General features: G+C 38.0%; 2 protein-coding genes across 5 annotated transcripts in view; one reads left to right on the top strand and one right to left on the bottom strand.

The window, feature by feature from the left end:
• Positions 1–215: 215 nt before the first annotated feature.
• METTL9 (methyltransferase like 9) overlaps positions 216–25438 on the bottom strand; it is a 67666-nt gene continuing 42443 nt past the window's right edge. Inside the window, exons 4-6 of one of the 4 annotated variants that reach the window (XR_008392721.1) lie at positions 23292–23476; positions 9431–9543; positions 2331–2421 (exon numbers count right to left, since the gene is read on the bottom strand). Coding sequence is in view for 2 of the 4 variants with exons in the window: in XM_053671605.1 (XP_053527580.1) it covers positions 2216–2421; positions 23292–23476 (391 nt within the window). In the remaining 2 variants the exon portion in view is untranslated. Of the gene's footprint in view, positions 2422–7999; positions 8121–9430; positions 9544–23291; positions 23477–25438 lie in introns of those variants that run through there. The other 3 variants (XR_008392720.1, XM_053671606.1, XM_053671605.1) reach the window with 3 other exon arrangements.
• Positions 4379–13756, top strand: IGSF6 (immunoglobulin superfamily member 6). Its single transcript, XM_037144213.2, has 6 exons — positions 4379–4485; positions 8283–8642; positions 11110–11216; positions 11816–11863; positions 12197–12277; positions 13424–13756. Exons 1-6 carry the CDS (start codon positions 4389–4391, stop codon positions 13478–13480), a joined length of 750 nt encoding a protein of 249 aa, XP_037000108.2. The 5' UTR covers positions 4379–4388; the 3' UTR covers positions 13481–13756.

The following is a 25438-nucleotide window of genomic DNA, read 5'->3' as shown; positions in this document are numbered from 1 at the left end:
TCTTTCCTTCCCTTCTCTGAAATCAGTGGTCTAAGTACCGAAGAGCTTAGAAGAGCTTACAACCGCAGGTGCGAGGGGTTAGGATTCAAAGGTGCAGCTTGCCATTTCCTTTCTCCATGACCTAGGGTCAAATAGTTAGCTTGTTTTGACTGTACACAGACCTTTTCATTTCTCTGGCACAACCTGAACTTGATGTGAAGCACTTACACAAGGAATGGTGCAGACAAGAAGGCAGCTTTATTGTACTTTGGGGAAAAAAACTTAATTCCATTTAGGGCGAAAGAAAAAAAAGCCATTGACACTGAATAAGCAACACTGCCACCTAGTGAAATGGTGGCATACCACCAGGACTCCTAGGACCAGCTATGAAATGTGATTTGCTGGTTTAAATTTTCACCATAAAACGTCATTTTTGATGAGCTAAACTTCAGAGAACCTCAGATTTTAAGAAAATATTTTTATCTGTGAAATGCATAAGTATATGTTTTCTCTGCATTTTTAAGAGTTTAGGTTTTGTTTCTTTTTTTTTTAACTGACCTGCAAATTAAATCTCAAAGTTATGAAACACTTTAGGGCAGCCTGCCTTTTGAACATCCATCACTCTTACACTCTTACTGGACAGTCTAAATAGCAACCCCTGACTATTACAGACAGTTCATAAAGAAGAAAACCTCAACTGTACAAGAACTATGTTTAGTCATTTCCTCCTATTTTTACAAAACAGGGTGCTAAGTATTTGCTCTTCACTTACATAAATTTCTGGAAAAAAAAGCATTAAAAGGAACCAACAATTATGCATAAATCACAGAATCAAACTCATTACAACTCCACGGTAACAATGGTAATACTGGTGTGAGGATGTGGGAGTGCCATTCTTAATGCATAGTAGAGTAATTCTCCTCAAGGCTTTAATTCTCCTTTATGCCCAGTTGTTGCAGTAAATGTGTTGATTTGATGACTTCTATGAGCATATAAATGGGAATATTTAATGAAACACTTGCCTGAAAAAAAATAGAGTTGTGAAAATAACATACTATTAATAACCACAATCTCAAATTGGCATCTCTGCTATTACTGAGATTTTAGATTCTGGGTTAAGTGCTCTACTCTTTGGAATATCCACAATGGTTATTGACCAGCTAATGAGTTCCTCCTGTACTGCAGCATTTCTGGTTAAATGGTTGGAAGCACTCACAGATTCTAGAATGCACAAGTCTGACACTGTCTCCATCAATTCATACTCTTGGCAAATAATAAATTCAGTCAATGATTTCAGGAAGAACCAAACTCTGGGAAAGAGGTATACAAATGTACAGTAAAAAGTTGAAAGAAAACATCTTCAGGTTGCATTTTTTTTCAGTAGACACAACTGAATGTTTCCACTCTGAGAACCTGAGATTGTCCAGAACAACAACGTTCTGAGTGTAGGACGTTAGCTATTGCAAAGTCAGAACCCAGTGTTTTGCGTTTCCCAAAGCAACATAAACTAGGGAGTAGGAAGTCCCTGAAGTACTGTATCTGAATGAGGTTGTTCTTTTGAGGGTTGGTCTCAATTGCCTTGGTGTTCACAATTTAAAATAACACCCCCAGCCCTCTCATCTGAAGCCTTTCTTCGTGGCATGTTCAAGTCAATTGTGTCTTTCACTGTGCTACTATGTGGGGAACCCTGAAATCAAAGCAGTAAGTGGTGCTAGGGGAGAGCCTTACATTAACTCAAACCTGATATCAAAGTCATCTCCAAAAACGTTTATTAGCATGATTAAAAACATTTTCTTGAATAATGACAGAATGTCTAAACATGAAAGCACACCAGTGGCTATACCTTATAACCAGAATTTGCAGCTGAATGAATGCCTTTATTGTCAGTCTTCATTTTATTAAAAACAATCCATTCTTATTGTTTCCATTTGTAATCATGGCTATTGCTTAGATGGGTGTGTGGAGGGGGTGTCCCCCACTATGATTAAGTATAAAAAATAGCTTCTGTAATTGAAGTGAGACCTACATTATTAAGAACTAATTAAAATCCTCAGAGTTGGGTTTTGTTCTTAAAAAAAAACATTCATTTTACACACTACAAAGAAATAATTAGTATTTTGGCTTTTCAAATTCCTACATGATATTTAGAACAACAGCCCCCAGAGGTCCCCCCTTCACGTAATGGAGAACACAGACCCTTTCCAGGAAGACTCTGTAGACTGCAGCCTCCATGGGTTTACACTGGTTTGAGCACAAAGACCGCGTCATCCAGAACATAGTAGTCATTATACATGTCCCCTTCACACAGGTATGGCAGTCTGGTGAAAGCTTCAATAACAAAACCCGCTTTTCTGAAAACTTCAGGCAGACTATTCACTTGTTCTTCCCAGTTCTGTCCCTTGATTTCCAAAATTTCTGACGGTTTCTCCCACTTGCCACCTACTAAAACAAATAAAAACATTAAGTTAAATTATTGAACATATAAGTTATTTCAAGAGGGAAGAAGGGAAGAATCTGTGCCGAGCACTGGGTGCTTTGATGACTCACCTGCCAGGTACCCCTGAGGTAGGTGGACAGAGACAAGGTACAGCCTTGGAAGGTCTAAAGAAGGAGTCCAAGCTTACAAGGCTAATAAGTGTCAGAATATCAGGTTTATCTGGACCCAAAGCCTGTACTATCACCTTCTCTGGCAGAGTTTCAGATATCACCCTCCCTTTGACTGATCCACCAGGGTATAATGGTTAATGGTTTGGAAAACTGCTCATTAAATAGTGGAATATTGAAGCAAGGAGTAACACATGATATTTGAAAAAGGGTTTTGGGTAAGTGCTTACAAAATACCAGTAATCTAATAAACTTATGCAACGTTATTAACTACAGAGGTCTGTGAGGCTGAAAATAAAAGTAGGTTAATGCAGAACTTTAATTTATAAAAATAAATAATCACTGTGTTTTTCAAGGGAAGCTGATCTAGTTCCTAACTTATCAGAACAATTTCATGAAAGTTAAGCTCCAGGATCATAGAGAGGTAGAACACTAAAATGAATGAGTCATCCCAGCATGTCTTAGAATAGTGACTAGAATTAATGTCAGTCATTTCCACATCTATGAGCATCAAATGTGGGGGAGGCAGGTGGGGAGAAGGGGGGATGATAAGGTCTTCAAGTTCACATGAACACCAAGTATTGACTATAGAGAGAGATACACACAGATAATGGTACATATAAATATGGGGTGCCTTTACTATGGTGATATAAAATAAACACACATATACTAAAAATATTACTAAATTCAGACTGGGAATAACTTTCTGTACATGAGAATATGTGTAAGTGATAGGTACCAACAGTACAAACACTGTAGTGGAAAGACTTTCATTCTCTTCAGAGGCCCCGCACCTGAATCTTGTCCCAGAGTCTTGGTGGCAGGCAAAGCCTGGAAAGCAGCTTCCCCCAGCCTTTCTTGCCACTAAGGCACTAGGCACCTGGCCTGAGCTGATACACTCATCTAGCCCTGGGATGAAGAGCTAGTGACCCAGGAGTGGGGCTCAAAGCTCCTTCTCTGGGGGTAAAGCAGTGGCAGTGAGTCAAGGCTGGGCCAATACTGAGCAGTACTAAAAAAGTCTGGTCCACACCAGGACATCTGGTGTTTGGTGTGATATTGTGAGCTTCAGATGAGTCTGATGGAATGATACGGGGCATTTTTCTTGGCTGCAGCCCCCACATATGACTCTCCAGTACTCCCAGTGACTCTGTAACTGCCTACCCCAAATCCTTTCCATAAGTTCCCCTTTGCTTAAGTCAGCAGAGTCATTTTCTGCTGCTTACGAAGAACTTACAAGAGTGGGTGGTGCAGGGTCTGGGGAAGGTATAGGATGACAGAGATTCCACACATCTGTTTCACAGCGTATCAAAAAGAGGTCACACAAAACTGGGCACAACTACTTAATGGTACTCAGTTTATTTTTCACTGTGCGGCGATACAATTATTCTTCACTGATCTTCCCACTGTCTGTATATGAAGACACTTCCTTCTGCTTCTCCATTCCCAGCAGTTACTGGCCCAGCACTGAGCACACACAGTAGGTGCCCCAGGACCAGAGATGACAGCTCTGGAAATTTAAAGGATCAATTATCTGTCACATGACACTCCTTTTTGGGAATATGCACAAATCATAATCTTACTCAAACCATCTAATGCTTGTGAGAATTTGTAAAATCCAGGAAAAATTTATCATATGAACATTTAAAAATGTGCTGTAAGCTAAAATCTCAACTTTAAATGGTGAAACTGTGTTAAAAACAATATTTACACAATTACAAAAAGTTCCTGATTATGGTTCCTTAATAAGAGTTCCTCTCTTCAGTTCTTCCTTTTTAAAAAGAGAAAAAAGAGCCAACTCTCTTTAAATGCATACTCCCCGCCACACACACACAGAAATGGAGGCTGTGAGCACGGTCAAGATCATTCTCGGTCTGGAAATCAGTCTGATTCTGTTTTATGTCGGTAAGGTTCTTTTTTATTCTCTCTCTCTCTCTCTCTCTTCCATTTTATTTAAATCAACCACTAGTTTTTGCCTAACACATTTATATTTTAAGGCCCTGCAGATTAATTTTTAAGTGTAGACATTATGGAAATTATCTAAAGTGGTAAGTTTCCTTTTCCCCTAGGAAAATAAGTGATAAAAGAATAGCTGAGAAAGTTTTATGTTAACACTGAAAAATACCTTTTGCTATTATGCTGCTTTATAGAGATAGCACCTCACCAAAGGGTTGAAATATTCCTAAAATCCCATGTACTAGTCATCAAAAATTTAATTCCCGTACAATAAGCTCCCAAACTCACTCAGCACATAGAAGCACTGAACAATTTGAATACTTTCAGAGAACAGTGTTTCTGAAAAGCCCAGTTTCTGTAAATTAGACAGTAATTATCTGGGGAAAAAAAGTTGTCACGGCTCCTTTCCAGAAAATAACCATCCCATAATAAATCCATTTTAAAATTCTCCCTGTATCTGTTTTTCATCCAGGAAAAAGAGAGTTTCCTACCTCACAGTTCTAATAATTTCATCATAGTTCTAATAAGTCTAATGATTTCAGATTTGCCCACAAAATCTGGGTCGTAGGGCAGCAAAACCTCTTAATTTTTCATCTGTGAAATATATAAATTTAAACTGAATATTTTGGGTAAAAGATCTATGATTTCCATTTCTACTTTCAGTAATAGTTTGTATTTTTCTATTAAATATGTATTGCATTTATAAACTTTTAACTAGTGTTATTTTAAAGAAGAAATCTGGATCTTTTAAAGATGTACTCTGAAAGCTATGCATCTGCAATGTCTGGGATCTGCCCTAAAACACTGTGGGAGTGAAGGAGCCTGAGTGGGGAGGATGCAAAGTGGGGCTGGAGCCGGCGATGGCAGGAAGCTCACTGAGCTAGCCTGCTACTACTCTGCATGTTTGATATTGTCCGTAAGAGGCTTTTAATCAGTGTCAAAAATTAGTTTTCCACATATTTTCTAGTTTTGTTTTTAAAAATGGTAATCTTTTTTAATCCCCTCCTCCAAGGAGATAAACTTTCAACCTCTTCAGAGGGTTCCGTGCTTTTAAAAAAAATCCTGTAGAACATGAGAGTTCTTAAAGAGAAGTTTTTCCCCAGGAGCAGGCTATGGTGTGACATATTATCCAAACTTCTCTTTTTTGATAGACATTGCTTAACTTGTGTGGGGGAGAAACAGATGTTTCCTCATAAGTCTGTGCTCTCACAGGAAATCCTACAACTGGTTTGCTCTCACGCAGACTCATTTCACAGAACTGGGAAACAGGCAGACATAAAACTCCAGAGTTGCAAATATCTTTCACCGTGGGGCATTAGCTCTCCAAGGAAAGTGTTAAAAGTCAGCTTCTCCCTGGCTGGTGTAGCTCAGTGGATTTAGTGCAGGCCTGCAAACCAAAGGATCTGGGTTCGATTCCCAGTCAGGGCACATGTCTGGGCTACAGGCCAGGTCCCAGCAGGGGACGCAAGAGAGGCAACCATACATTGATATTTCTCTCCCTCTTTCCTTCCCTTCCTCTCTAAAGATAAATAAATAAAATCTTTAAAAAAAAGTCAGCTTCTCTTTTAAGAACTCCATTGGACAGAGGACACAGAATTGAGACATTGTTGGTTAATTCTTATGTTCTGACAGGCCCAATTCCAATTCAAACTTCCAAGATACAACGATCATTTGTTACACGCTATAAAGTGTTTGTCTAGGCTTCTAAGGTGGCAGTCTGGGTAGGAGGCGTGAGGGACTATTTATGATACTTAGCAGTGAACCCAGTACCCTCAGCTGGTCTTCTCCAGGTGACCTAACCCTCACACATAATTTATATTTATCAAGTCACTAAAAAGCTCCCAGCTCATCTTGAATTGTACAAATATTAAAATTAAAATATGGTGAGAACAGATGTGCCTCATAAGACCTGTAAGAAAATGTTAAGTGACAAAGCCCATCCAAAACATAAGTATCAGGCCAGCTACATGATTCTTCTATTTCATTTACAGATTCACACAAATAAGACCATTTGTAAACACACAACCAGGCAGAAGTCAAACTAAAAATTGGCAAAAATTAAAAAAAAAAAAAAATAGGGCAGAACTTCCATTTATAAACACCTGAGTAGCTTTCCAGCTTCACACGCCCGGGATAAGGTCAAGGTAGGATCAACCTGTGTGACTTGAAAAGTAGCACAACATGGTGGAGAGAGCCCTGGCCTGGGTGTCTGGTCCCAGCCCTGCTAACACCTTTAGCAGGCGGATGGCCCTGCTGGGACATCCACAATTATCTCTGAAATGGGCATATAACACTGTGGAAGTAGGAAAATTGGTACAGGCAAAAGAAATTCTCTACCTGTTCTTAAATATTGGGCTGGCCAAAAAGTCCATTTTGTTTTTTCCATAAAATAAAATATACATTTTTCATTTTTACCAATAACTTTATTGATTTGGAAATTTTGAGTATGCTGGCTATCTCCTACTATTGGCTTCTAGTGAGTAGAGGTCAGAGGTGCTGCTAAACATCTTCTAATGCATAAGACAGTTCTACATCAAAGAATTATTTGGACAAAATGTCAACAGTACCAAGAAACTTCACAAATCACTTCTGAAACATTTGATAAGTCACAGCATCTTCTCCATACACTGCACAAAGTTTTTCCTGCATTTCAATTGCATTTTACCTTTCTTGAAATAATAAAGCATAATACACCAAACTTTTGTATCTTCCTCCATCTTCAATATTAAAATGGCTGCACAAAAAGTCACAAATTTTGATGAGTTTTTTTAAATACACACTGATATGACAGCTGTCACACAGAATCTAACCGAATTGTTCTGAATGAAGTTAGAGACAACTAAGCACTACTAGAGCCAGTGTATGGGAAAAATGTAATGGACTTTTTGGCCAACCCAATACTTCCTACAACCCCAAAGCAGGAGGGTTACACAAGTAAATCCTCCTACATTGATGGTCTCAAACATCCCAATGACCCCACAAGGTACAGAATACTACCCCATTCTTCTAATGAGGAAGCTGAGAGGCACAGACTATAGAGATGGCAGAGCTGAAATCCCAACTCAAGTCTGTGACCTTTATCATGATACTGTTCATCGAAGAAGCTACAAGGGACTATAAAGCAGTGATAAAGATGCAGGAGAAATCAGTTTGCTTAGCCCAGACATGGCCCACTCAGGAGGCATTTCCCCAGGTGCACACTTTTCTTTTATAGTATTTCCCATAGGGACAGTGCTTCGCAATAGGACAATTGTGAACTGCCATGAATTCCTAGTAATCCCAAACCCCGTAAGGCAAAACACCAAATGCCTACTGCTCAGGTGGCTCAGCCATGGAAGCAACACTGGCATGAGGGCTTTGATCCCAGGACCACACTGAACACAAGAGTCCTGTGAGGCCAGGGGTACAGATGAGGACACAGGCTCTGAGAGATCCCAGGAAAGCCTGTCAGTCCACCGAGAGGGAATGTGGGGACTCTGAACCTCTGACCTGGAATTGTGGCCACCTCTGGTCCCAAGGCTGATCCCACTGGAACTTTTCTGAGGCTGTACCCAAGTAACCAGACATCACTGTGAACCAGCAGGCTAGGGTCAAGAAACACAGGGAGTTAAGAAAAGTGAGGACCATCGATGGCTTACTTTTATAGTCTTGTTTGTGCTGGGAGTTAAGATTAGAAAAAGAAATTTGGAGTTTCTAAGCCCACAAATGTTAGCAAGATAGAAGCACAGGCTGTCTTCCTCCCACAGGTGCTGCAGGCGACTGTACGATCTCTGTCTCTCAACCATCTGTCCTCGAAGTGGACTACACTCAAGTGGCTGTGACCATGCTCTGCACCTTCTCCACAGCGGGGTGCCCCCACAAGCAACCCAACAACCTGTGGTTTCGCTATGGGAATCACCAGCCAGAGACCCTCTGCTTGGATGGGTGCACAAGCAAGGCAGACAAATTTATAGTGAGGAAGGACCTGGCACAAAACCAGGTATCCCTCACAGTCAACAGGCTGACGTCCAATGACAGTGCCATCTACATCTGTGGAATAGCCTTTCCCAGTTCACAGGACCCAAGGGCCAAGCAAACCGGAGCTGGGACTGTGCTGGTGGTGAGAGGTTAGTTGGTCATGGCTGTACTGTGGTACACTGTATTCACTCAGCCAATTAAATGTGTTACACAGCTTACACACACACACACACACACACACACACACACACACACACACACACACACTATGACAGAACTCTGCTGGCTTAATACTCTAGCTGGGGAAGGGCCATGACCCTAGCACAAGTTGACACGCAGTTTGATTAAAAAACCAATGTGACACCCTCTCCAACCTCTGCAAAGTCGGGGGTATGTTGAGCGCTATGTTCTCTCCCCAAGTCCAGATGTTATTAGTGAGGGTGACCTTTCTGTCTATTATGGTGAGCGGTGTGACATACTGAGGCCAAAGGGAAATGTGTGATGGTTAGCATCAGCTTTCTCAGGAACTGGCCTGGAATTGCACCATTTAGAACAAAGTATTGGAGGAGTGCATAAGTGATCATAAATTGGACCCAGAAAAAGTATGTGTTACAGAGAATAAATACAAATTTGGACAGAAGCCACAGTGGTGTCCCTGACCCTACTATTCTGGGTGGACAGAAGAGAAAGGGACTGGAGTGACTATGGCTACTTGAGATTTGTTAAAACCATGACAATTTCTTCATTCAAGTAAGGATACTGAAACTAAGTCCTATATGTCAAGAAATTAAATTTTAAAATTTCAGGAAAAATGCTGCACATAATTCTAGGGAAAGGAAGAGAGGGCAATAACTCCTTGACTTTTTTTTAATCTCTTCCCTTATAAAGGACTCCAGTATGATGAGCACTGAGATCATGGAAACGTGAACTCACTTACACAGGACTTTGAGGGCCTGAGCTCTGCTGTGTTAGAATCCCCGCTTTCAATTACTAGGATGTTCCCAGGGGCTTTTGATAGTCCACTGCCATTTCACCCTATTTGATTCTCTCCTGTAAGATAAATCATACATGAATTAATATACATAAAGCACTTTTAATGGTGCCTGGTTTATAGCAAGTACTTGGTAAATGTTAGCTACAGATATTAAAACAAAAACACAAAAGTTCTGGAGATTTATATAGCTCACTGCATTAGTCTTCTATTAAAAAAAATGTTAGCCAAAAGAAAAAAGTGTTTGAAGAAGATAAAGGTCCCAAAACTGCAATCTCATGTTAAGAGAAATTCTTGTTTAGCAGCAGAAATGAGAGTATCACCAATATAGACACAAAAATTTCATGCCTTTTCTGTAGAACTCCTAACTTAGCCCTTGAAACATTTTTTAAAAGCTTTACAGATCTGGCCCTGGCTGGTGTAGCTCAGTGGATTGAGCACGGGCCTGTGAAGCAAAGGGTTGCCTGTTTGATTCCCAATCAAACATGGGCACATGCCTGAGTTGCAGGCCAGGTCCCCAGTGGGGGACACATGAGAGGCAACCACACATTGATGTTTCTCTCCCACTCTTTAAATAAATAAATAAAAATTTTAAAAAGCTTTATGGATGTGTTAGTTTCAGAACAAAAGTACTGTTGTTATAAACTGAGCTCACAAAATAAGCATCTAGGGATATTTAGTTTAAAAGTTCAGGTTTTTTAGATAATGACCACAAATCAAATTGTATTTTGTACTTCAAATAATCAAGTACTTAAAGACATAGCATGTTACCCATCCCCACATACAGCATAAGACACTTCCTATAAGGAGGAAGAAATTAGAATGGGAAGATGGATTTAATAATTCTACCTCCAAGACTTTATTAGTGAGAAGAAGGGGAACGTGGAACAACACCTGTCTTTCAAGTGCCTAGAGAGCGCATGGCCTTCTCAGGTCCTTTTAGATACTGCACTAGTCAGCTACATATACTGAATGGCTCAAGGTTACAAATGTCAGCATTAACAAATACAGAGGAAATACCTCTTTCACTCCATAAACACAGTCTTAATGACACTGTACATCATTTCTACCAAAAAAAAAAAATCATAAAGGTACCCCTGGCTAGTGTGGCTCAGTGGATTGAGTGCTGGTCTATGAACCAAAGGGTCACTGGTTCAATTCCCCCATCAAGGCACATGTCTGCGTTGTGGGCCAGGTGCACAACTGAGGGTGCACAAGAGGCAACCACACATTGATGTTTCTCTCCCTCTCTAAAAATAAATAGAATCTTTTAAAAAATCATAAAAGTCCTTGAATAACTGTCTTAAAATGTTTACCTAACTTTAAGTAATGTTTTATATAAAAATAATTTTTATCATTATGAAAATTGAATTAAAAAAATTTTTAACTTTAAAAACAATTAAATTTTTAGTATAATACATTTTAAAAACTGTTTAACTGGCTTTAACTATATGATATACTTGAGTATCTTTTGAATCAAAAGACAAAAATAAATTTTTATTTATTTGTCGAGCAAAGTTCATGTTTCATCTCTAAAATATAGTTTCGGTTAAACTTTAAACATATATTTGCAGTAATAAGTTTCAATAATGACTGTGGCTCTCTCTGTTTTTATAATTAACAAGAAATGAAAGGTCTAGGCAAGGAACTACAGGGTCTCCTGATAGCTCTGTTATCACTGCTCTCCATCTATGTTGCTGGTGTACTGGTGATCTTCATCATCCTCTCCAAAGTAAGTTAAATTCCCTTGCGTCTGGATTCCCACCCATCCTCATGTGAGCATCAGAAACAGCTCATCCAATTAACACCTTCCTGCATAGCTGTAGGAAATGTTGCCTGCAGGAGAGGTCATAGAAAAAAGTGTACATTTTCAACACGGAAATTATTACTGACCAGAATACATAATGTCTTCTCTTTAAAACTCAGTAGTATGGGAATAAGGAACCCTTCTTTATACCCATCTTATATGCTATCTTTCTGCTGGGGTAGGGGAATAAAGGTTTAAGAATGAGCAAAAAAGGGGTGAACAAAGAGATTAGAAGCTGCCCTAAAATACTCTTTCTCAAAAACTTTAGGCCTTTTAAAAGTATCTTCTGGCTGCTCATGTGCTATAAGCATGGTCTGTATGTATTATATTAGGATTACTATAAATCCAACAACCAGCATCAGTCTGAGTTATTTTATTATTATAAGCATCTCAAAAATGGCATAAAAATAAGTTTTACAGTATAGTATTAAATACTAACTTTCAATCTCATGGTAGGAGTTGTCTGCCGCAATTGTTTTGAGTACATAAAATGTCTTTTAAGAGTTTCCTTTTCTTCTTGACAGTCAAAATCTAATACTCTAAGAAGCAAAGAAACAGAAGACTCACAAAAGGTATTGATACCAGTGCTTGTAAAATATCTTTAAATTGTGGCTGGTTGTAACTATTTCAAATCTGAAACAGTATAAGAAACACAGAGAGCATCATGGTAACTTTCAACCACAGCTACCATTTCCTCTTGTTGAGAAACTCAATTATAACTCAAATGCTAAACTGGGATTTAAACCTGATAGTTTTTAGCCATAAATTCTACTTAATATATTCAAAATACCAGTTACAGGTAGGTGCAGGTGTGCTGGAGGAGGGGAGAGGGAGCTTGGTGACATGCAATGTCTATAGCTTCTAGTCCTAAGATGGAGGCATTTTTTTCTCATTTATATTTACAGAAAAAGAGTGCTAGGCGTATTTTCCAGGAAATTGCTCAAGAACTTTATAATAAGAAACACATGGGAACAAGCCAACAACCTGTAAGTGTAAAGTATGAAAAAGATGTCACGCAGACATAATGTATGTTTGACTAAAAAACTAAGCTGCCAACAGCCATCAATAATCATGGTTTCCTGTAGAAGAGTTCAAGAGAGGATTTGAACAAATGCAATGAATCTTTATATAGAACCTGTTTTGATAAAGACATCTGATACAATATTAAAGAGACCAGGCTGGTATCTCAGTGACATGGACTCTTTCAGAAGCATAGTGGGCACAGACAATGCTTTCAACACAGACAAGGCCACTTTTGTGGGCTGAAGACTCCCTGGTACAGTATGCAGGAGTAGGCATTGTACACAAGTTGCAAACACTTGTGGATCAAGTTACAGAGTAAACATTACTTGTTGCTAATAGGGCAGAAATAAGTTAACAGAAGAAAAGATACAGCTAATGAAAATAAAAGTTGACTATTTCTTCAGGATTTGGGGTTGGAGTGGTAGGAAGAATGCACTGACATTATCTTCTGACGGTGTCTCTTTAAAGTCCTATGTAAACTGGTTTTGCAAACGGGATGTGATTTTAGAGCTAGTAGAGCAGATACTCGGTTTCCATGACATATTCAGATCGTTCAAATTTAAGTTAAAATAATACAGGAAAATGAACTTCTATACTACTGAGGATACTTTCTTCTTAAACAGCAGCCAAAATGGCAAATGTAATAGGTTTCTGAAAGAGATGTGCTTTCTAAAATCAACATTTAAAAAGAATTTTCATCCAGGAGAGAGTATCACCTAAGTAGTCATTTCATCTTTCAATGTATATACAAATACATAAAGAAGTGGTCTGGTACCTAACATGCTAGTCTGAATAATTATAAATGCCTGTTCACACTCTTCTTAGTGAGGTTGGGGCATCTTTTTCAGGAAAGAAGCAAAGGTAAGTGATCTGAACATAGGCCTGGAAGTAAGAATTATAACATGTTCTAAGCCAGGACCTTAACAAAGGCATCTGAACAAGAAGATTAACTTTCAGTTTCCACATCTTACTCTAAATAGAGGAAAAATGGTAACTTGACGAGTACTTAGGAGTACTTAGGACCCAGAATGCAAGATGGTACAGCAGTTCATATGTTGCTTTCAGCATGGTATCATTGGTTATATAACCTGAAATATTTACTATTGCAGGAGAAAGACAACACTTATGAAAACAGAAGAGCACTTGACAACTATGAAAAACCATAGAAATGGTTTAATTTTCAATTAAGTCCTGAAAATTCAGAAGTTAATGGGCATACACCCATCAGGGCTTTAAAAATATAATCAAAGATAAATGGAAAAGACAACTGGCTACAAGTAAGAATGCTGAAATACAAGGAAACTACAACTAATGATAATTACCAAAATTCTAAAACGAAATCAAACTGTAAATACTACCCTAAATCACTAAAAGAATTCTAAGCACTTTAACATTTTCAAAAAAATTCTGTTTTTATAACATGCATCCTCTATTTTATTCAACATATGAAGTGTGTGATGATTATTACCCTGAAGATTTGAAGCCGCACCACATGCCTCAGTCTTGAGTGGAAGTTGTACAAGTGACAGGCCAATTAGACTAAGTTGGGAGAGAAGAAAGAGAGAAGGAAGGAAGGGAGGGAGGGATGGAAGAAAGGAGGCAGGGAAGGAGAGAGGGAGGGAGGGAGGGAGGGAGGGAGGGAGGGAGGGAGGAAGGGAGGAAGGAAGGAAGGAAGGAAGGAAGGAAGGAAGGAAGGAAGGAAGGAAGGAAGGAAGGAAGGAAGGGAAGGGAAGGGAGGGAGGAAGGAAAGGAGAGAAAGAAAGGAAGGGAGGGAGGAAGGAAAGGAGAGAAAGAAAGGAAGGGAGGGAGGAAGGAAAGTGTCAAAATCTGAGCTGGAGAAAAATCATCTTGCCAAGTACCTTGGAGCAAAAATCATCTCCTTTAGTACTGCCATGGGCAATGGTGCAGTGCACTCTTCTGCTGGGCTATACAAATGACTCACATTACACTGCCAACAAATAGCAAGACTAGAATAGAACGTAGTAAAAAGATGGTAGCTAAAATATAGAAAATTCAAAGCAGAAGGCCAAACAGAAAACCCCAGAACAAATACACCACAGCTGATCCAGATGTCAGAATTATGCCCAATAACCCCAGAGGAGTGGGTGACATCCTATACTTGACAGTGTCTTTGCCTTAGTGATTTGTAACCAACTTAGGAGGGAAATATCAGATAATGGGCTGATCCAGGAAGTATGTTTATGGAACTTATTATCATCTCACCAAGAAAAGATGCTATGGCTTGTTCTTTGAAAGTTACCTCAGTACAAAAAATTTATTTAAAATATCCACAAGTGTATATTCACCATTAAATATGAGTTATAACCTATTATTTTTACTTCATTAAAGTGTTTTAAGTGGTATTAAATGAGGTGTATTCTTATTTTAAAAGCCCAGATAGAATTTTTAAATATTCTATCTGGGTAGATAGAATATTTAAAAATATTAAATGAAGGTTCCCTTCAAAAATGTTTTGCATAGATGAATTAAATCTGTGATCTCCAACCTGTCTAGTTAGTCACACATGCCAGGAAAAATGGAAAAAGAAGGGAGAGCATGTAAACTCATTTTATTTATGTGTACATATATGTTGTACATAAATATAATGTATGTGTGTACATGTATATGTGTATATATGTGTTAGACACCAAAATAGAAATTAAACAATTGGCATAAAAATATACAGTTGACCCCTGAACAATTCAGGAGCCAGGGGCGCCAACTCTGTCTCCCTGCTGAGCAATCAAAAACACACAACTTTTGACTCCTCAAAACTTAACTACTAATAGCCTACTCTTGACTGAAAGCCTTACTTATAACAGTCAATTAACACATATTTTGTATGTTATATATATTATATACTATATTCTTACAATAAAGTAAGCTTGAGAAAAGAAAATATTGTTAAGAATATTCTAAGAAAGAGAAAAACATTTACAGCGTATTTTCAATTCTTGAAAATAAATCTGCATGTAAGTGGACCCATGCAGTTCAAACCCATATCGTTACACAGTCAACTGTAATTAGAAATGCCAATATTTTCTTCCTATATCCCGAAATAAATTGTCTTGTATACTCCCTGAGGTGTGTACCCCACTTTGAGACTGCTAGCATGGATGAAATAAAAGAACTACTAAACAGGATGGCAAAAAAGAGTAAGCAGTAACACTATCCAGGTGAACAGAAGTATTGAATTAGATCACTTACTTTTCATTTCTGAGAAGCACTACATTTTAGTACTTCCAGGGCTGAACATATACTATTCTTTGCATAACTAACTGGCAGGCAAAATCCCTTAGATAAATAAGTATTGATATTTAATTGAGAATAAGCTTTACCCACCACAAGCAAGAACTACATTTTAAAGATTGATTTTTAAGCAGAAATTTGGAATACACTTTCCCAAAGAAAGTAGTTATTCTCCCTCAGATCATATATAAGAGTGCTTGGTGTGTGCATAATGTCCATTCTTTTATTCATCCTTCTAGCCAACAATATTTATTGAACACAATACTATTACTCAAAGGCCTCTGGATACTATCCTTGGGTCCTGCTGAATGTGTCCTTCCCAACTCCACCCTGTCTACTCTCTCATGCTTCTGCATATGCTGTTCCCTCTGCCTCATAAAAGACTTCACAGAAACGGAACAGCCTGAGTGTCACCAACCATGTGAAACCTTAAGTGATTCCCCAGGGGTTAATGGGTCTTTCCTAAACCAACAGTACTTGGTCATATTTCTTATCAAACTATCCTGCCATTGTCTGTTTACATCTGTCTTCTGTCCTATTCTGTAAGTATTTTAAGGCTAGAAGCACATTTTTTCCACTGCCCAGCACTGTCTGGTACATAGTAGGCTCTCAAATGCCATTATATGAATGAAACTAAAAAATGTTTCTATAGAAAAATATTTTTTCAACACTTCAACTGAGATGTGAAGCACATTCGCTCCCTAGCCACCAACCCTCATACCCCTATCCATAAGGACTATTTATTGAATTCCTAATAGTATTAACATTCCTACTGAGTATTCAGAATTTTTGATGGAAAAGATTACACTGTAGCTTTCTGTTTAGATTTGAGTTTGCCATGATAATGAAAACAGAATATTACTGAAAGAACTGAAAGAGGGAAACAGACATGGTTCTAGTGTCTACACATCCTTTCATGACCACTTAAACCACATACCAAAAGATGGTAACAGGATTTTCAGAGTAAGCCATTTCTTTCTCTCTGCTATAAAAGACTTGAGAGAATCTGAACCTCTGACTAATTGGCATATAGTTAAGTATCTTTAGAATCAAGTCACATAAACTGATGGAAAATGCAAACTTGAAGCTGAAGTTAAAAAATGGAAAGAAGGCATCGAATTATTATTTTTATTGTTAAAGGAGTTTCACAGGCAAATCTACAGGACATTAATAAATATTTCAAACTGAAGAAATGAGAACAGGTATGATCAATAAAGCCACAAATAAAAATGAAATAACAGAAGAAGATGGGATGTATCAAATACCAGTGCTGAGACAGACACAGCTGGGCTCTACCCTATACACAAGATTATTTAATCCTAACAACATACTTTATGGACAGTATTAGCCCCAATTTTACAGATGAAACACTAAGCTTAATCAGAGGCCCAGGTTAGTAAGGGCTGATCTACATTTCTAGTACAGGTTGCCCTACAAAGACCAAGATCTTTCCAGGAAACAGTCCTGCCAGAGACTTGCTTGTATTTAGACTGACGGGAGCTTTTAGACTTACTGTGTCTAATTTAGCGAGAACAATGAGCCTAGTGAGAAAGTTGCCAAAGGCTACCTTTCAAAGAGCACATGCCCCAGTGGTTATCAGCCTCACTGCTATTACAGGAGAAATCTACTAAACTTTCAGAGATAACCACATGCCTTTTAAACTGTTCCGGAGCAGAAGAGAAAAAATTTCCAAATTAGTTTTTATGAAGCCAGCAGAACATCGATATTGAAACATGGCACAAATTGTATTCATCAATATTAATGCTAATATTTTTATTTAGAATTTTTGTAAAGACAATCTAATGATGCATTACAAAACTATTCTAAGCCCAGAACTGCAAAAGTGGATATATATTAGAAAAGTATTATTAATTTAATAAGTCAAAGGAAAAAAAAAACAGGATGACCACACCTCCACAGATGCTGAAAACAACCAGTGAAATATATCAATAGTGGTTCGTGATTTTTTAAGCTCTTAAGAAAACAGGATTAAAAAAATACGTATCTCAAGACAAACAACAGCAATGTCAAGCCAAAAGATAGCATCACATTTAAAGTGGAAACATTTCATTAAAGTCAAAATCAAAACAAAAACATCCACTGTTTTTAATGAACATTTTCTAGAATTAACTACCAATTCTAGACCAAAAGAAAAAGTCTGAAAATGAAAAGTAGTAAAACCATTTCTAAACATGAGAGAATCAATAATAAAAATATTGGAAACACTACAATAATTCAGTAAGACAAAAGATAAAAAATCAACTGCTAGTGTATACACGGTATTCATTCTATAACACAATGGAGGACCCACTTGGCGACAACATGAACAAACCTGGAGGACATTATGCTCAGTGAAGTATACAAATACCATAGGATCTCACTTGTACTTGGAATCTAAACAAGCCAAACTCCTAGAACCACACAGAAAAATAACAGTTGTCAGGGGCTGGGGTAGGGAGGAAATGGGGAGATGTCAGTCTAACATCCAGTTTGAGATGAGTAAATTCTATAAATCTAATGTACAGCAGGGTGACTACACTTATGATACTACTGCATAGTATACACGAAATTTCCTAAGGTAACTACATGAGGTAATGTGTTAATTAACTTGATAGGGATAATCATTTACAAAATGCATATATATATTAAAATCATCATGCTGCATACCTTAAATATATACATTTTTATTTGTTAACTATACCTCAATAGAGCTGAAAAAATAAAAATTAAAAATATGATAGAAGAGAAATTTCTATTTAAAGTATCTCACACACACAGACCCCATTAGAATAAATCTAACAAAAATTGTGCTGGACCTTTGTGGAGAAAAATTCCATGTTACTAAAGAACACAAAGAAGTGATGCAGTTGGACGATATATCCTATTATTGACTAGGAAGGCTCAATAATCTCTAAATTAAGATATAAATTTAATTTAAGGGGAACCAAATAAGCTAATGGTAAAGTTGATCTGTTAAATAAATGAGCCAAGAAAAGACTGAACAGGAACTGACTGAAGGCAAGCAGTGCTACAATATTAAAACACATCATGAACTGCATTAAGTAAAGTCATTTGGTACTAACACACAGAAAGATCAGTCTTAACAGCACAGAACCACACACACAGGATTTTAGTCTATGATAAAGGTGACACTTTAAAGCACTGAGGAAAGGATAATGATTCAGTAAATGATGTTAGGATCACAGGCTAGCAGTTCCAGCCCTATAACTGTATCCTACAGACAACCTTAACCTTACTTCCTCCAGGTCTTTGTCATACCCTCTCAGTGAGGTCCCTCCCTAGCCTGCCCTGTAAGATTACAGAACTCAAACCCAACCCCCAATTTCAGAAGCCTGTTTCACACTTTTGTTGTTTATTTCCTACCCAACACTCACCACCAATGACATGCCATTTCCTTAATGTCTATCTTCCTCGCTAGAGTGTAAGCTCCATGAGGGTAACTACATGTGTATGTTTTTTGCTCACTGTATCCCCAGCATGTAGGTACTCAGTAAATACTTTTTAAATGAATGAAACTATTCTGTGACATAGAGTATTCAGTACCCACTTCCCTTTTGCTTGCTCTCACTCTCTCTCCTCCCCATTCCCTTTCTCTCTAAAAAAATTAATCAATAAAATTTTTTAAAAGAATGCTCATGTCACTACTATTTATAAAGCAAACTGCCAGTGTCTGAAGGGGCTTCCTAAAGTGGTCATGACACACCCTGTGGTGTGTGGGTAAATGTTTAGCAACCTGCTCCAAGGAGAGGCTACCTGTGCTGTGTGCCAGTTTCCATGGTATTGGCACTTGCACCACGGTCAATTGCAGTAATGGCCACGTTTACAACCAGAGCACCAAATTCCTGCCACTATACCAACCAGTGCTCATGAGCCAGTAAAACCAGCTCCAGCACACCACTGCTTACAGTCCAAGAATGACATAGACACATATGAGGTCCATCTGAAAGAAGTCTAGCCATTGTTAATATAAAGAGAACAGTTTGCACGACATTGATGAAACCTGGCTGCCAAGGAGAGTGGACTGGAATGTGCATGTGTGAACAACAACTTCACTGCACTAGTCAGTGGGGGCAGTAGACGCCGGTGAGTAAGCATGTGTGCTGTGTGGCCGTTGCATTCAAAATGACTGAGCAAACTGAGCAACAAATCTGCATCAAATTTTGTGTTAAACTTAAATGTTCCTCTGCAGAAACTAATTAGATGATGCGGAAGGCCATAGCTATTGGCAACTGGTGATTGGCAGCTTTATCACAACAACACACCCACTTATGCATCACATCTTATGCAGAGTTTTTTGGTGAAACATCAAATCACCCAGGTGATTCAATCCCCCTACAGCCTAGATTTGGTGTCCTGTGACTTCTGGCTTTTCCCAAAACTAAAATCACCTTTGAAAGGGACAAGATTTCAGGCCATCAATGAGATTCAAGAAAATATGATGGAGCAGCTGATGGTGATTGAGAGAACTGTATGAGGTCCCAAGGTGCCTACTCTGAAGGGACTAAGGTATCATTGTCCTATGTACAATGTTTCTGATATCTTATATCTTGTTCAATAAATGTCTCTACTTGTCATATTACATGGGTGGATTCCTTCTGGATAGGCCTTGTATATGTTGGTAAGGAATAATCTGCTAGATATGTTTAAGTGGCAACAAAAGTATGATGAGCTTTAATTATATAATCCATTTTCCCATGTATACACATACTTATATATGTACAGACTACCTTTGGGGATATTCAATAAACCTAAACAAGATTGTGGAACAGGAAAGGATGAAAAACTATTCATTATATACCCTCTTGCAAACTGCTGGAATTCTTTTTTTATCATGAATTTCCTTTTTATGAAAATTACAATTAAAAAAAATTATACATCACTAAATTTTCAGTTTTGCAATATAATTCTCCTTTTGTTGATTATACAATTTTTACTTTTTTTGATGCTTACGACATTTCTCAGTGGATTTAATAATTCCTAACCAAAATTGGGTTAGTAAACCAAATAAACTGAAATTAGGTACATTTTGCATTTATTCCAAATGTTAATACCCAAGTAACAAAATCACTATAGTTCAAATTTAAGACAAATGAAAAAATTACAGAGAGAATCATTTAATCTACAATTGCTTTTTGTTCAAAAATAAATTAAGCCAAGTGTGCAACGTATACTCAGCTAACCTTAGAATAGCCCAGTACTCATGAATTCACACAGCAAGATCACCTTGGACATCCCACACCTCACAGTGTCACCTGGAGGTGTCACTGAGAGGGACTCTGAGGGACTGTCACAGTGTCACAGAGTCCCTTAGTGTCACCTAGACCCTGGAAACCATCAGGGTCTAATCAGTGACTTAGAGAAAGAAAGAAAGCCATACTAGAGTACCAAGGAGCAGTGCACAAAATTTATAGATCATTCCAGGTAACCCACAGTAACGAAGCTGCTTGTCTCAGGTGTGCTGTGTCACTGCAGACTCCCTGGACTCAGCAGGCAACACTGTGTACCCACCATTAATGAGCTTGTTTTCAGTCCTTACTAGAAACAGCCCTGTTGTCCAAAGTGACTCCTCAATTTTTAGTGTCAGAAACACAAGGATATAAAAATCATGGTCAAACTGTTTCTTCCCCTGCTCTTCCATCTCCTACTATGCCAGGAAGTTGCATTAAAGTTCTACCATGTGGTTACCCAATAAGGCACAGGAAACCAGGACCTTACAACCTGATGACTCATGACTGAAATGCAGAAAGACAGAGCTAAGGTCTGATTATACATGAATATCATTGAAATAAGATCAGGTTGCTGAATTATCAAGAAGGACACTTACTGGGTTTTTCACTGTACAACACATATATGATATACTGGGACTCACCCCTAAAGCAGTGTTTTCTTTACCATGACAAACGAGTCAACAACAAGAATGTAAAAATGGACATGGAAAGGGAATAACTGTACAACTCTTTCCCACCCTCCTATGTCCAAAGAAATCCCCATTTGACTATCATCAACACATACTTAAACCATTTGGTAAATGTTAAGACAAGCATTAAATATCAACAGACTAAAACCTGATGGGGGAAAAATAAAGACAAGAAGAAGTGAAGGAGCAAGTGAGTAGAAACACAAATCCATGGCCATAAGCAAACATAAACATTATTTCTTAGGATACAGATTTTCACAGAAGTCACTAACCACAATGCTTACAAAATATTCATGGATTTCTTAAATATGACTACAAGCTGTCCTGGCGGGGTGGTTCAGTTGGTTGGAGCCTCATCCCATATGCCAGAAGGTTGTGGGTTCAATTCCTGGTCAGGACACATACCTAGGTTACAAATTTGATCCCTCATCTAATCACATATGGAAAGCAACAAATAAATGTTTCTCTCTCACATTGATGTCTGTCTTTCTCTCTCTCTCCCCACCCCATCCTCTTTTTTCCTTTCCTCTCCCTCTCTAAAATTCTAAAAATCAATTAAAAAATATATCCTCAGTCAGGATTAAAATTTTTTTAATTTAATGTCTGCAAGCTCCTAGAGGTTTTTAAAAACAGATTTTATTTTTTTAAAGATTTTATTTATTTTTAGAGAGAGGGGAAGGGAAGGAGAAAGATAGGGAGAGAAACATCAATGTGTGGTTTCCTCTGGCAAGCCCCCTACTGGGGACCTGGCCTGCAACCCAGGCATTTGCCCTAGACTGGCAATCGAACCAGCGACCCTTTGGTTTGCAGGCCAACACCCAACCCACTAAGCTACACCACCCAAGGTAAAAAATGATTTAAGAGACAGAGAAAGAAAAACATCAATGTGAGAGACTAACATTAATTAGTTTCCTCCTGTACATGCCCCAACCAGGGATGCATTCTGCAACCTTACAGTGTACAGAATAGCACTCCAACCAACTGAGCCACCCAACTAGGGCAGCACTTAACAGTTTCTGAATCTCAGGCTGAGCTAGGCAGTAAAATTTTAAAAAACTAACGACTTTAAAACATTAACATGTACTATTTATATAACTAATATTTTTATATTATAGTACATTAACTTATAAAAATGCAAAGAGGCTGAAAGTCATAACTTTCAAAATGACCTGAAATGAAAAGCATATTAGCTAAAACTATGAGTCAATGTGATACTGCCAGAAGTCAAAGTAAATAAGTATAAATAGGAAATCAAACCATTTCTTCTAATATATTCTTCACTCAACATTGCTGAAGAGCAAGTCCACACAATCACAAAACCAAATGTTACGCAAAGAAATAATACCTGCTGGAACACAAAAGGGCAAAATGGATAACAGCATTTACCACTGTGAGAGTCTGGGATGAGAGATGTAAAATACAAAACAGCTATGACATTCAGCAAGTAGATACACGTAGATTAAAAAGCATCATTTACTTCTTGACCCAGCTTATAAACTAATAAATAAATAGTGCGAGTTCCATTTAAAAGCACTAAAGATGGGCCCATGTTAGGCTTTTTATTGGAGTGGACAGACACCACTGAGCACTAATTATTACCAGTGTGGATTTTATGAAACTCTAGAGGGACTGGAGTTCCATAAAACCCACACTGAGATGAACATTCATCAAGTAGGTATTTTCCATGGGTAAACTGTATTCTTTAAAATTCCAGACTATATTCTAAGAAACAGAATCCCAAATAGCAATAAATGCCTATGGTGGAAAAGAGGCTACTTGACCACACTCACCGTTTTCCACATAGGGATGAAAGGGTAAGACCAGGGCCAGGATGACCCTGCCTCTAGTTGGCTCCAAGACACTTCTGATATCCTTCAATAAAGTCAGGGGCTGATCACAGCGGTCCAGCAAATTCAAGCAGCTGATGACATCATACTGGAACCCTGTATTCTGCCATTCATTTATACCGAGCACTCTGGAAATATCAGAGGGAACTGGATTGATACAAAACTCCCTTAAACTCATCTTTAAAAATAACTGAGATGGCCCTGGCTGGTGTAGCTCAGTGGATTGAGTGCAGGTCTGCGACACATGATCGCGGTTCAATCCCCAGTCAGGGCACATGCCTGGGTTGCAGGCCAGTTCCCAGTGGGGGACTCACGAGAGGCAACCATACATTGATATTTCTCTCTTTCTCTCCTTGCCTTTCCCCCTAAAGGTAAACAAATAAAATCTTAAAATAAATAAATAAATAAATAAATAAATAAATAAATAACAAAATAAAAATAAAAATAACTGAGATGCCAGTAAAGCCTCTTAACTTTGTCTTCTAAACAAAAGTACATTTAAAAATCTTCATTTATAATCTATATTTGTAGAACTAAAAGGGCCAGGCAAGAGAAAAATTGCTACAATATTTTTTAAAATTTAGCATGTCACCTATTTCCAAATCTCAAATCATAAAATTTTCTTTACGAGAGCTAATCATATGTTTTATAAGTATGATGACATGGTGATAAAAATTATAAAACTAGAGTATCAAATGCTTGAACATCAGTTAATGAACAAAGAGTCATACTTTCTACATTCACTAGTATTTAATCATAAAACATATATTTATGTTTTCCATTCCTAGGGTCCCTCCTATTTTTAGAATGGCTAGGTGTAGTACAGATGATTTCCATTTATAACTTATAACCTTTTGAGCATATGTATTCCTGAGAGAGATATTATTTCATATTCTGGGATCTTCATATCTGAATAATTTATAGAAGAAAAAGCATAGAACATTCCACTAAAACTCTAAGTACATGAAGGGTATAGTTTTTATTTGCTAATATTTTTTAATTTTGTAATGTTTTATTGATTATGCTATTACAGTTATCCCATTTTCTCTCCTTTATTCCCCTCCACCCTGTGCACCCACTCCCACCCATGTCCCCCTGCTTTAGTTCATGTCCATGGGTCATATACATAAGTTTTTCAGCTTCTAAATTTCCTATACTATTCTTAACATTCCCGTCTATTTTCTACCTACCATTTATGCTACTTATTCTCTGTACCTTTTCCCCCTCTCCCCACACCCACTCCCCTGCTTATAACCACCCATGTGATCTCCATTTCTGTGATTCTGTACCTGTCCTAGTTGTTTGATTAGTTTGTTTTTGTTTTTGGTTCAGTTGTTAATGATTATGAGTTTGCTGTCATTTTACTGTTCATATTTTTATCTTCTTTCTCTTAGATAAGTCCCTTTAACGTTTCATATAATAAGGGTTTGGTGATGATGAACTCCTTTAACTTGACCTTATCTGGGAAGAACTTTAATCTGCCCTTCCATTCTAAATGAAAGCTTTGCTGGATAGAGCAATTTTGGGTGTAGGTCCTTGCCTTTCCTGACTTGGAATACTTCTTTCCAGCCCCTTCTTGCACGCAAGGTCTCTTTTGAGAAATCAGCTGACAGTCTGATGGGAACTCCTTTGTAGGTAACTCTGTCCTTTTGCTGCTTTTCAGATTCTCTCCTTATCTTTAATCTTGTTTAATGTAATTACGATGTGCCTTTGTGTGTTCCTCCCTGGGTCCAACTTCTTTGGGACTCTCTGACCTTCCTGGACTTCCTGGAAGTCTATTTCCTTTGCCAGATTGGGGAAGTTCTCCTTCATTATTTGTTCAAATAAGTTTTCCATTTCTTAATCTTTCTCTTCTCCTTCTGGTACCCCTATAATTTGGATGTTAGAATGTTTAAAGATGTTCCTAAGCGTCTCATTTTTTTTGAATTCTTGTTTTTTCACTCTGTTCTGGTTTAATGTTTCTTTCTTCCTTCTGGGCTACATCACTGATTTGAGTCCCAGTTTCCTTCCCATCACTGTTGGTTCCCTGTACATTTTCCTTTATCTCACTTAGCATAGCCTTCATTTTTCCATCTAATGTGAGACCATAT

Source organism: Artibeus jamaicensis, unplaced genomic scaffold (assembly GCF_021234435.1).
Source record: "Artibeus jamaicensis isolate MK-2021 breed Jamaican fruit bat unplaced genomic scaffold, CSHL_Jam_final contig_700, whole genome shotgun sequence".
Lineage (NCBI taxonomy): Eukaryota > Metazoa > Chordata > Mammalia > Chiroptera > Phyllostomidae > Artibeus > Artibeus jamaicensis.
The sequence above is the reverse complement of the archived record's forward strand: the minus strand, read 5'-3'. Positions and strand labels throughout refer to the sequence as shown.

Coding starts and splice junctions, on each gene's coding strand:
- IGSF6 (XM_037144213.2), top strand. CDS start 4,389: ATGCATACTCCCCGCCACACACACACAGAAATGGAGGCTGTGAGCACG. Junction 8,643..11,109: donor GACTGTGCTGGTGGTGAGAG/GTTAGTTGGTCA, acceptor ATAATTAACAAG/AAATGAAAGGTCTAGGCAAG. Junction 11,864..12,196: donor AAACAGAAGACTCACAAAAG/GTATTGATACCA, acceptor TTATATTTACAG/AAAAAGAGTGCTAGGCGTAT.